The sequence below is a fragment of the Malaya genurostris genome, chromosome 2, assembly GCF_030247185.1.
Source record: "Malaya genurostris strain Urasoe2022 chromosome 2, Malgen_1.1, whole genome shotgun sequence".
In the NCBI taxonomy this organism is placed as follows: domain Eukaryota; kingdom Metazoa; phylum Arthropoda; class Insecta; order Diptera; family Culicidae; genus Malaya; species Malaya genurostris.
The window spans coordinates 61,859,650-61,872,960 of NC_080571.1; the positions used below are offsets into that span (position 1 = coordinate 61,859,650).

Genomic DNA, 13,311 nt, shown 5'->3' on the forward strand with positions numbered 1-13,311 from the left:
ATTTCATTAAATCCATTGGAGTTCCAATTTAAATTTTATTTTATGTTAAACTGTTTTCTCTTCCATGAGTTCAACCAATAGCCAACTATAGGATATTGAATATAAGTGGTGAACTGATACAAACAATCCTGAAATAGTTATAAGATCATGTACAAAATAAATGTATTTTATTTAATGTAATTTAAAATAGCAACTCGCTTGATAAAAACAGTGTTTAGATTAACTAATGAGTACCAACATACTAATATGATATTCGAAATGTATTAGGTTTAAACTACTATGTATTGTGGATGCCACGGCGAAGAAAAACTTATGTATATTGCCTATGAAATAAACGTATTTATGAAAAAAAAAAAACCATTCAGAAAAAAATGGTAGTTGTTTAGTTGCGCTACAAATATTTATATATTGGCGAGCATACAGTGTGCTTCATATGAGGATAATGGAAATGCGATGCGGTTTTATTGATAGATTGCACTTAAGAGAATTTGTACCTGATTTGATTGTTGTGTTCTAAGCACGAGATGAAATTTGGATTTTTCACACTGCTTCGTGTGCAATCTTTTTTGCTGATTTGCCAAATAACGAATGTTCCCATGTTAGGCGATACAAAGTTTTTTCCATGTTGATATCTTTATTTCAAACGTGTTTTCCAGTCGACGTGTACCGGTTTTTACAGAGGAAATTTGAGAGTATAGCAATTAAAATGTGTAGAAGAGGAAAAGTCTAAACACCTATCACAGCTTTTGTATTTTTCTACAAACTTAGTATCTAATTGTATGTCCATAGAGAGAAATCTTTTTTCTACTTAACAACTTAAATTTTTAGCATTGTGTTGAAGTAGATTTCAGTTACACCAAATGTTTAATAAATTATAATTTTAATTCCAAAACATGACGGGATCGATGTCATATATAAATTCTTAACAACTCGATATTTGTGCATGAAATTCACAAATTAAAGATTATGGAAACCACCGCTTTTTTTAAATCCAAGTTCGAATTGAAGGAGTTTTAAACCCCGTTTACAGGAGAATCTCTCTTTGAAAGAATGATTTGTATGGATGTTTTGCTCAGACCTTTGAACATTTCTTCAAATACCAAAAAGTGAACATCATCGTAAAACGACTATTGAAAGACCCATTCTGTATGCTCCACATTTTTTTTTCCTTCAAACACTCACGTACTAATTTTGTCTTCTGAAAAGCACATACTTAGGAGACTGACTTAGGGGATTACTTTTGATAATGGAACAAGCTGCAGCTATATAATACAGCTTTCAACATTTTCACATTGAAAATTAACAAAATGTATCTGAAAGTAACTCTAACCCAAGATCGATGAAAATTCAGATGGAACTAACTGATGGTTCAAGGTAGTGCAGTACACTAAAATTTCCCAAACGTCGATCCAAAAATATGCTCGAAGTAAAAAATGCAATTACGTGCCATGGCAATCCAATCAGGCCGCAACAAAAAAGGAATTTGGAATGAGCGCAATATTTTCTGATGGATTGCAAAATGGGATACAACTTAAACCTGGGACACGTTTAGTAACTTCCGAATAACTTTTTCGAGATTACTGAAAACGGCATCCGTTGCGATAAAACCGAATTCGGTAACGTAACACACTACCCTAGCAACCAAGAACGAAAAACTCTTTCCAGGTGCATAGCCCGCGTGAACAACAGCTGGAACTACTGAAGGAAATTCGTTTTTCCACTTGGTTGGTTTGAGTTTTAGTTTCCAAAATAATAACATCAATTTATCAGTTCCGGTGAGGGTGCATTCTCATCGTTTCCGAGGAGGTCCTGTTTTATCGATTGCATGCGGTATTTCAGTCTGAGCGAATTCCTATGTTTCTGCCAATCAGTATGCTGGCTGTTTCCAAAATGCGTAACGCGGGAGAGTAACGGTGTTGCTGGTGTTGAGAAGAGCGCAAAAACTAGCAAATCTCGAAAAGCTATATAAGTCGCAATATCGCAAGGAAATCAAACTCCCACCCAAAAAAAAAGTGGGGTTAACAAGAACTACCAGAAGAGCGGGGCTCCACTCCGTCGGGACGCCAGCGAACCGGGTGGGAGACGGTTCCTTTTAGACGGCGTTCTGGTTGGCTTGGTTTTTATTATCGGAACGACCGAAGTCCTTTCCGTGCATCGATACAGCCAAGCGGGCGACAGTGGCAACCACAATGCTATTTATTTTGTTAGTGGACGAGTCAAATATCGCGAACATAGTCGGTGGGAGGCGAAGATCCTACCTAGAAAAAAACTACATTCATAATTAATTTCAACCGAAATCCTTTAGATGGCGAAATCCTGCCCTTTTTTATAGCTCCCGGTTTAGGGATCTACCATTGGATTACACAGATTTCCAAACACTTTCACGTTCTTTTTGAATGATCCCTCGATGAATTGTGCTTGACAGAATGGTTCCCCCAAAAAAGAACAAAAATCGAGTAAACGAAGTGCACTGCACTGCACATAAATCATCAGCAGTCTTATGTTCCGTCGTGCTTTGAGAGAGCAACTCAACTTTGATACGCTCCCTGGATACGCAGAAGAGAAGTAACAAACAATCAAGCACTGTTGAAGGAGGGATCACTGTGTTACATTGAATCGAATCCATTTTTTTTTTTTATTTTGGCAATCCAACCACCTCGTTATCCGTATTTCCTTCCGGCCTCCCATACCCGATCAGGATATTATGACATTCTATTGAAAAATCATGACGTAAGCTCGTCCCACCGTCCTCGATCCAAAGGTCTCAAAGGAGCTTCGTCTACGTATTTGGGTTTCGCAATTGGAAAACAGCTTTAAATGAACGCATGCGAATCTGAAAATATTCGATTCGCTACAATTACAAACCGCCTATCAGCCCAACCTCCGCACAATAAGCTATCAACCAACAGGAGCAAGGTCTCGTGATTTAAAAATGTCTGCAATAAAATATCCTACTCCGTATTCCGTGCTGCCCGAAGAGGGACAATGAAACAAAAAAATCAATAAAGTTTGATCGATTCATATCTATTGCTATTGGAATAATATCTTTCCGCAGTTTTATGTACACGTCATATTTTTTCGAATAAAAAACGTGGCGGTGTGCTATTAAATAGCAACATATAAAATAGTAAACGAAAACAAAGCTAGAAACGAACTTCTGTCCAGGCGAACCGACCGACCGACCGAGCGACGATGCTGCCCCAATGACAACAGTTCGTGCAGAAGGCAACACTGACTGGTACTCCAGACGGCATGGAGTATGAATAAAATATACAACAATCGTACAATTACACTAAAAAGAATAGGTAAATAATGACTCGGGCTATGATAGCAGCAGACACTAGCGATAACGATGGGACAGGAAGTCCTATCTTCGGTCCTCAAGTGAAGCGGACCAATTTATGAGAACGAAATTGGCAATGAGCTCAGAACATAGGTCGAGAGGACAGCATTTGCAATCAGAATAACGAATGAGATAGAAATAGGTAGAATTCGGTACATTTCAATAGTGACATGATATGTATTGCATTGTTATGGCATTGAACGGTAGTTGTTTGACGCATTCAGGTTGCTTTCTTCTAGTATTTTTTTTTGGTACCGGAAACACTTCATTTGAAGCTTGAGTCATTTAATATCCAGGCATACTGCTGTATATTTCGATGTAGCACGATGTAGCATGCCTTCTCTATCAGTGCTGAAAATTCCAACACCACTCATGCTATTTCAAAGAAGCTATACATACTTGATGAAAACCGTGAACCGAAAATTAATTTTGGAAACTCTCTTTGAAAACCTGACGGGGTCTGGTTCAAAAAATCGTGAAATCGTTGAAATTGGCTCAGAACGAAGCCAAAGTGCAGGCAACACGCGACGAGAAACGAAAGAACAGAATCCAGTGTCCAAAAGACGAGCTCGGAAATTATCCAATGAGGTTCTTATGAAATCCGAAGGATACATCCTCATGGATTACGAAACGTACGTGAAAATGGCTTATGGGCAACTTCTCGGACAAAAGTTCTATTAAACCATTCGTCCAGATGATTTTCTTAGCAAACTCATATTCGTTTTTACCGATAATTCGCAAAAAAAGTGTATGATCTGGCAAGGTATTTGCAACTGCAGAAAAAAACCCAGATTTTTTTTCCAAACAAGACTATGGATTCCCAAATATAGAAAAAATGTAGAAAAAAGCGTTTTCTTCTGTAAATTAAAACTCACGAAGGCCCTGTAAAGTTTTGGTCTAGTTTGACAAGCTGTCCCTACAACGGGGAAGTGCTACTATGGTATCTAGAAAACTGGGTGGATTTCTCCGAAAAAGATCTTACTCCATCCAATCCAGCTCAATTGAGAAACATTGGACAGTTTTCAAACAGGAATTCAGGTAGAGTGGAACTCGGGTGACTTGGAATGGGACAGAGATGATGAGATAGTCAAACAAAATGGCTACTAGAGTTTTCCAATTGAGTATCTAGAGTATGACGAGTGATGTTTGAAGTAAAGTTCGATATTTTTCTTTTGAAGTGCGAAAAATGACCTTTATTTGACCCCAATATTGTAATTTCGTTAACAAGGATTTGGTACAAAAGTTTGGTTCTTATAAACAGGCCAAGTGTCATACACCATTCGAATCAGTTTGTCGAGATCCAAAAAATTCTTTGTGTATCCGAGACAAAAATATGCACTCAATCTTCTCCGAAATGGTTGAACAGATTTTTAGAAATTACGGTTCTAATGAAATACAAAGACTTTGTCCCAACGATTTTTTTTAAATTTCATATTGATCTAATTCAGGAATTACATTGAAAAATGTGCAAAATAAACTGCACAAACCACACATTCATTTTTCTCCGAGATGACAGAACTCCAAGTTGACAGAACCAAAATAGTGGCCAAAAAAAAAACACCCTCTTTTTATAGGAGAATCTGAGAACTCAAATGAAAGGTTTTACAGCCCAACACAGAACTCCTGAATTTTGTTCGGATACGACATCCGATTTCGGAATTACAGACAGATGAGTAAAGTCTTGGCATTACATTCCTGCAGTGGAATTTGGCCTTTCTGTTTCAACAGACTTCGCAGCCGATTCTTAGTGTACAGAATCATTACATGGTTAGTACTATGGATCCTACTGACACTAGGAATCCTTCCAGGTCGGGGCTCGAACATACGACAACTGGTTTCTACGACCAGCGCCCTATGCATTGAACCGCCAACCCGGGGAGGACAGACAGATGAGTGCTAAAATTATTTCTCCCAAAATGGCTAAACCGATTTTCACAAACTAAGTTTGGAATCGTTGGTCTTATGGTTTCATAAGCTGTTATTGAATTCTATCTACATCCGAGTATCGGATTCAGAACTATAGGAGGAATTGTGTTTCAAATTTTATATATTTCGATTTACATACTAGGCGACATCCAAACAATTTTTCGTTTTCTTTAAAAAGTCAAAGTAAAGTGTTTTGAAGAATACCACAGTTTTATATACGAGAATATGATTTATATAAGAAAGACAACACCACACCACTAGGTGGAATAAAACTGTATTTTTACCTTTTTCATAAAGCAAAATGAAAGACCTGTACTTTTCGACAGAACGCTTTTGAATTTAATCAGAATCCGATATCCGGTTTCGAAATTACAAGACGATTTGTGGTGAAAACTTGCGAAAAATATGCACTCTATTTTTTCAAAGATAGCAGAACCGTTTTGAACCAGCGTAATTTAAATGAAAGGTCCTACAATACCATAGAACGCTATTGAATCATATTTAGTTCCGGCTTTCGATTCCGGTATAACAAAGTGACAAATGATTTCCGATATATCGGCTCCGGAAGTACCAGAAATAATTGCGTTGAACTCTAAAACAGAACTCACTTCATTTTTTGAGAAATTCCAAAGCCGATTCTCACAAACTTAAGCTCAAATGAAATGTGTCATGGTCTCATAAATTGCTGTTGTTAATTACAGGGTGAAGTGTATTTAAAATCTCATACCTGTTTCAAATTGTAATTAATGCCACAGAACCGTCGAAGGAAAATTCGGGCCGGAGAAATCGTATCTGACCGACCAAGGCGGGTTACCCTTTACTTCAGTACATATTTTGGAAACTTATGATGTGAATTTCTCTCTCAAAATGGCCGCCAACCTCTAGAAAAATTTCGTTTACCTCGAATGAAACTTCGAAGCTATTTCTTAAATTTGTGGGCATGCCAAATGAGTTTGGATTTTTAATATTGTTCATTATAAAGAATGAAAACCATTTTAGAATCTTCGAATTTCCGGGCCCCCTGAAAAAAGTCCCCCCTATCACGGGTCCCTCTCGAGGGCTCTGGATGTTAAGATAAACTGATTTCGCCAACACGGTTCCCTGAGCCCAGTTCCGGAAGTACAGGAAATCGTGGACCAAAACTCTAAAAACGGAACTCAGTTCATTTTTTAAAGGCACCTGCAGCGATTTTCGCAAGCTTGAGCGCAAATAAAAGGTTTTACGGTCCAATAAGCTGTTGTTGAATTTTATCCGGATCCTACTTTCGGTTAAGAAATCACTGGGGCAAGTGTGTTTAATAATTTAAACTGTCATTTAATTGCTTCTAAATTTATCTCAAAACTGTTTTGCAAATTGTAGTTAATGTCAGTTGCTAGTTAAACTAATCGATTTCGACTATATCGGTTCCTACAAAGAAAAAAATGAATTTTGCAGGTGACATAATTCTACAATTGATACAATTAATCAAATTTAACTTGTCAAATGACGCAAAGTATTACATTCGAACAGAATTTTGTGCATACATTCGTGTGCCGCTGTATGGAATTTATATGTATCAATTATTCATCATGCAGATATGTGCTTCTGTGACTCAGTCGACTAACTAACGTGCTTTGTGATCTAATGTTTCTCGGTTCAAGCCGCGCTGTTTTTTTTTCTTCTTTTTCAAGCCATGTAATTTTCAAATCACAAAATTTTACATGTTCTTGAATGTAAATTTGTGTAAAAGACGCATCTTATAAGATGTAAAATAATAGTGGACGGATTTGGAAGTTCTTGGCGCCCACGTGTCGGGAATTTTGTCAGCTTCACGTATGATTTTTGACATTCCGCAAATCGACTGTACTTTGTAAACAATCAACATGAAAGCCGAGAAAAGAGAAAAAAAATTGTGCACAGTTATTCGGAAAATCCATTGTGGAACAAAATAATAATAAACAGCTGAAATTGCCCAGAAATACCGTATGGCGCGTTATCAAACGGTATAAGGAAACATTGACGACGATTCGGAAGCCTCAAGCCAATTTTGAAGACGATTAAGAGGAATCCTAAGCCAGATTTTGAAGACGATTAAGAGGAATCCTAATCTGTCGGACCGTGATTTGGCGAGAAAATTCGGTGCTGCCCATAGTACCATGAGGAGAACTCGACTCAGGGAAGGAATCAAGTCGTATCGAGCAGGCAAACAGCCAAATCGGACCATAAAACAGAATAGTGTGGTCAAAATTCGTGCTCGGAAACAATATGACCAGGTGCTGACCAAATTCGATGGGTATCTTCTGATGGAGGATGTAACCTATGTCAAGGCTGACTTCGGGCAAATCCCAGGTCGAAAATTTTACTTGGCAACGGCTCGGGGAGATGTTCCAGCCAAATTTAAATTTGTTTTTGCCGACAAATTTGCAAGAAAATTTATGATTTGGCAGGGCATTTGCAGCTGTGGCAAAAAAACGAAAGTTTTCGTTACAAATAAGACAATGACATCGGAACTATACCGAAAAGAGTGTCTCTAAAAATGAAATTTGCCCAGATTTGGCAAGCTGTCATTACAGCAAAGTCGTTCAAGAATGGTATGCAGAGAAAGGGGTCCAGTTTGTTCCGAAAAACCTTAACCCACCCAGCCGCCCCCAGTTCCGCCCTATTGAGAAATACTGGGCAATCATGAAGAGGAGACTCAAGGCAAAGGGAAAGGTTGTCAAAGACGTCAATCAGATGACGACCTGGTGGAATAAGATAGTTAAAACGATGGACGAAGAAGGTGTGCGCCGCCTAATGAGTCGTGTTACAGGAAAAATTCGAGAATTCCTTCGAAACCGTGACGAATAATTTTATCTGTATTTTTTCTATATGAAGAAAACGCTACATTTGTATAAAAAAAGATCTTGAATTCAATAATAAATAACTGAAACACAGGCAATTGTCTTTGTTCCAATTCTATCTGAAGCAAGCTTTATGAACAATCTGAGAAAGGCATCATCACTTCACTAAATAAATTAAAACGGTCAACAAGGAAATATCCCGTGAAGAATGCCTGAAGAAGCGATTGTTACAATTCCTACGCAGGAATGAAGCTCTCTCGCTATTTTGGTCTGATTTGGCATCTCGCCACAGCTCCAAAGATATTTTGGGATGTTATGAAGCGAATGGAGTCCATATATTGTACCGAAAAAGGCGAATCCACCTAACTGCCCGAATCTGGGACCTATCGAGTGGTATTAGGGCACTCGTGAAGAGAGCACTATATCTTTCAATATAAACAACAAGCTACAATTATAGAAAAATATCGAAAATCTTGGACAAAAGCAGCTTCATTGATTGATGAGAAGTCAGCACAGACCCTGATGTCTGGAGTAAACTCAAAAATTCGTAGTTTCTTCATACAGACTGTTTAAATAACTGTAATTAGTTAGAAGATGACTAATAATGCACAATTGAATGACTAAAAAATGCATCTTGGATTGAACTAACAGCAAATTTATTTTATTTCAAATTTAAACTGTCCAGATTTTGTCGCGAACAAACCTTACAATATAAACTAAGTATTTGTATGGTACGTTGATTTTCATACTATAAGTCCACGGTCACATTCCATACATATAAATACGTATTTCAACAACTATGACGTATGACCTTCATCGGTGTTTAAGTATGTCCATTGAAAGGGAGCGGTAGTAATTTTACTTTATTGTGATTGATCTAGGGTTGATTGTAGTTTTAAAACCAAAGTATTCCTCTGATCTCATTTTCGATAAGAAAATTGCGTGATGTTTGATGTCAAAATTTTGTCTCAAGATATTTATGCCATTAAGTAGTAGGTATTAGGATTTATTTTCAAAAGAACGCCTAAATCTTCAGCTTTTGATTTGAACTTATATTAAAGTAAATAGTGAAGTCTATTTCAATTAACAGGAAACATATCCTTGGGGTGTAATAAAACTACGGTTTGAAGCTTGATAGTGATGATCACCCCACCCAAAGGTTACACATTTCCCTAATGGAATATGATATCCTATAGAAAATGGTCCGTGCATGCAATCATAGATAGTACAAGCAGTGAACAGGAACGCACACACGAAATAAAATCCCAGCTCTGTTCACTAATGACTTGCATTTGAACTACTGCATTAGAAAAATCACTTCACTGTACGGCGCCCATCCGGTCGCTCCGTAGTCGCTCGAAGCACGCCGTCACCAACAACAATCAATCTATTTATTCAGCGGTTCATGGTTGGCAAATTAGTAAACGTGCAGATGTCGCAAGAAATACTACCCCTGGTCGACTCGCTTCAGGCTTAATGTGTTACAATTTGTTTCTATAGATGAATCAATGCACAGGGCAATGCTGAACAAACATGCTCCGCACTCGGTCTTATTCGTAAATATTATCCGCATTACATTAATCTCAACAATTATTGCGGCACGGAATCGTCGTCATTTACCAAGAAGTATGACAAAAAATATAACAAGCGTTTTCATTCATTTACGATTCAATCGATCATTAATTTTGTTAATTGAATCTCACGGTGCGATGGGGTCTGGTTGATTTCGCCTGTCGTCGCTGCGGTGGGTAGCTCCGAAAACAAAACGATTCCTGGGTCCCCGCTACTGCAGGGCGATTGGCACGTCACAACGATAAACATATTAAATTGATTTATAAGATATCGAAGCCCTATTAATGAAACCTGGTAGAGTCAACATCGTCCCGTGCGTAATACGATATCGCAAACCGTATTGAACAGGGGATAATGACATCGTGTTTCGTGTTCAGTTTCCGGAAGGATATGTTTCTGGAGTGACATTCACCTCCAGCTTGCTGTGAAATTTGTATCGAAAAGGTTGATTAGGCGATGATAGTAATACTATACCACCATGATTTCCATAACCCGCAGCATTCATCGGGAAACTTGCGCACCACCGTAAGGGAGGGGGGGGGAGGCCATGACTGACAAATCCTGTCGTCACAAAGTGTGTGGCGGCTAACATTAATGCCATACGCTTTCGCTCCTCCGAACTAATCTTGCCTGATGCATGAAGTGCCCGTCCCGACACTACCGGAGAATTTCAAAGTACTACTGCAGGTACACGGTTTTATTTTTAGACTGATGGAAAACAAAGCCGTAGAAAAGCTTCTTTCCGCATCGGGTCCCCATATTCCACATGAAGTGCTTTGGTTGATTGGAAGCAAGGAACCAGTCGGTAACAAATGCACTGGTAATTAAATTTTTGCCCCGGTATATTTACGGTTAATGTTGCAGTGAATAGAAAACTTCGTTCGCTTCGTACAACCCAGCGCGGTGCCCGTCGGCCAACTTTAAATCCGTTCTTCGCCTTTCAAACAGTCACGTTGCCGGGCTAACTCGGTACCGAAGGAGGGCAACAATCCAATTTAAAGCCAAGACCTCCACGGCGATATAGATCCAACAAGCACGTTGCTGGATGCGGCCTGTTACCTAATCGATAGATGTAGGTGTCGTGTGGATACACACTTGTGTAGCTTCCCGACCAACGAAAGCGACCCATTCCTCCACCTTGTAGGATTTCTCGCTTTCATTGTACACTAATGCTACCCCGGAGGCCCATATATATATCCTTTCCGAGCGGAAAATCTAGTGGGGAAAAAAATACATGCTGGAGACAGACAAAACAGAGTGTGCAGTAAAAATCAAAACAGTGTAATAAAACTTTGATATGACGCTAAGTGTTGTCTCGTTCGCTCGCCGGTAATGGCATCACTGCTGCTCACGAAGAGACACAAACTAACCGAGCTGGTTTTGGTAGCAACACAAAACTTTCTATAATTTATGACACTAAATAAGTTGAAAAATTATTTGTTTTCTATCAGTAAATAAACACATTGGCAAAAGTGCAGCCTCGCTCCCAAACAAACGCTGATTTAGTATTAAAAATTCATAATATTTCACAAAATATACTGAAAAATGTTTTTTTCTACTGCTTCACAGGTTTTTGCTATCAACGTAGAACCCAAGCCAATGCCAGAACTGAGCGAAGCTTTGTCGTATCGTGAGGAATATAAAAAACTGGAGACAGAAAACCACTAATAAATAGTACTAACGATCATTGGAGAGGATGGTCAGGAGGAGTTCAACCCACTAGGCACTGGAAAAATGTGAAATTAATTGTTGAAACTTAAACCTGGACATGTTATCCTATTCTGGACAGGACCTGCTGAATGTTGTCCCTACCAGCTAGTACAATTGTAGAAGTGTGTCGTTATGATTATTAATGTATTCCCATGAATTAGGTAATTAGTATGATGATTTCCGGCTTGGATCAGCATTTCTCTACTACCTCTAAATGTGAATGACAATTAACACTCTTGAGCTTAGAGCCACCAAAAATAAATAACCAATTTCCGAGCAAAAATGCACAGCATTATCCATCACTTAAAACTATCGATTGTTGTCGTTCAACCAAATAAAACTATTATCCAGCAAAACATGTCTCTGTTCGTGACCCCAACCCAACCGTCGTAACCTAAATAATAGGAAAGATTAGTGAAGTAATCGAACGCCCGTCCAAGTCCTACAAGTGCTGAATTGTCTACTGCACGAAGGAAGCTGCATTCAACCCAAACCGACGATGACTGCTCCCCCCCGTTTTGCTGTATGGCGACACCGCTGGTGTGGTTAGATAATATGCAACCGTTTCGTGTCCTAATCCAATTTCTTCCGATCGATATCGATACTTTATGATAGCACGCAGCAAACGAAGCCCCTAATGATTTACCGGAAAAGGTTAATTGGATTGCTTTGCCAGTTGAATAATGGCTCACGGTAAGCATTCTCCCAACAACTCGGAAGTTATTAAAACAAGTACCAAACGGTGATCCCGATCCGGTGCCGGAAGGTTTCCGAAACCGGAATAATTCATTCCAAACGAATGTTATCATTGCATTGACTGCAAACTGACTATGAAAACGTAATCCTTTTCAGTTTGAAACAAAAACAAATGGATTCGTAAATTTAAGTCTATATTTAACTATATTTGACAGCCGAATACGTTAATCACCTGTCCTACAGTGTTCAAGGTTTAACATAACTCTATTTTCAGTACTCATAGCTATAAAAATAATAATGAAATACGTCAGGTTTTGGCCCAATGCTCAATCCTTATCTGATAAAATCATTAAATGAAAATTCGACATTGCGGCTGATGATTGAATTATACCATAAAACATTTTGGAATTTTATGAAATCATTACAGTGTTTCATGATACTGTGATCAACATAACAAATACCATGAATAGCGATTTCAAGCAAAAATACGAGACTTTTCGAATTAAAAAAAAAACCAACTGATGGTAAGTAATAGTTTCAAGATCCTTTGTTCAAAGTAGTTGCCTTCGAGAGCCATGTATTTCTCCTATATATTGACCAACTCAACAGTACCACGTCGAAAGAACTGTTCATATTTTTTATCCTTACATCTTCATAAATAGTGAAGTGCTACTCAGCAAGTGCGTGAACAATCGATGAAAACAAATGATAGACGAAAGGGGCCAAGTACGGTGAGTATGGCGGGAAAGATAAAAGTTTCTCATATGAAATAATGCTTTTATCCGCTTTCTCTGTGTATGCCTTGGCGTTGTCGAGCTGCAAAATGATTCTCTCATGTATTGTGAAGAATTCAAGTCGTTTTGCCTTTCTAATATAGAAAAAGGTTATGCAATCGCTTGAAAAACCGACTAGCAAAAAAGTGTCATATACCATTCGACTCAGTTCATCGAGCTTAGTAATGTCTGTGTGTGTGTCTGTGTGTGTGTGTGTGTACAAACTTAGATTCAAATGCAAGGTCTCATGGTACCATACGGAATTCCTGAATTTCATACGAATCCAACTTCCGTTTCCGGAGTTATAGGGTGAAGTGTGGTAAATGTTGTACACCGTCACTTAAACAGGCGAAACAAAAACCGTAAAAAAATTTGTAAACTGGACTCAAAACCGCTATTCCCAATCTTAGGGTCAAATGAAAGGTCTTATGGGCATACCAAAAAATACTGCATGTTTTCGGGTACAACAAAA

At 38.4% G+C, this 13,311-nt stretch overlaps 2 protein-coding genes across 5 annotated transcripts in view; one reads left to right on the forward strand and one right to left on the reverse strand.

Annotated features, from left to right (window-relative positions):
• The window catches only part of LOC131428035 (normal mucosa of esophagus-specific gene 1 protein-like), a 73,868-nt gene extending 61,891 nt beyond the window's left edge, over positions 1–11,977 (forward strand). Inside the window, exon 6 of the mRNA XM_058591672.1 lies at positions 11,230–11,977. Coding sequence (XP_058447655.1) covers positions 11,230–11,328 — 99 coding nt within the window. The 3' untranslated portion in view covers positions 11,329–11,977. The remainder of the gene's footprint in view (positions 1–11,229) is intronic.
• Positions 1–13,311, reverse strand: part of LOC131428031 (RNA-binding protein Musashi homolog Rbp6) — a 119,285-nt gene that overhangs the window by 28,589 nt on the left and 77,385 nt on the right. The gene's annotated exons all lie outside the window — the stretch shown is intronic.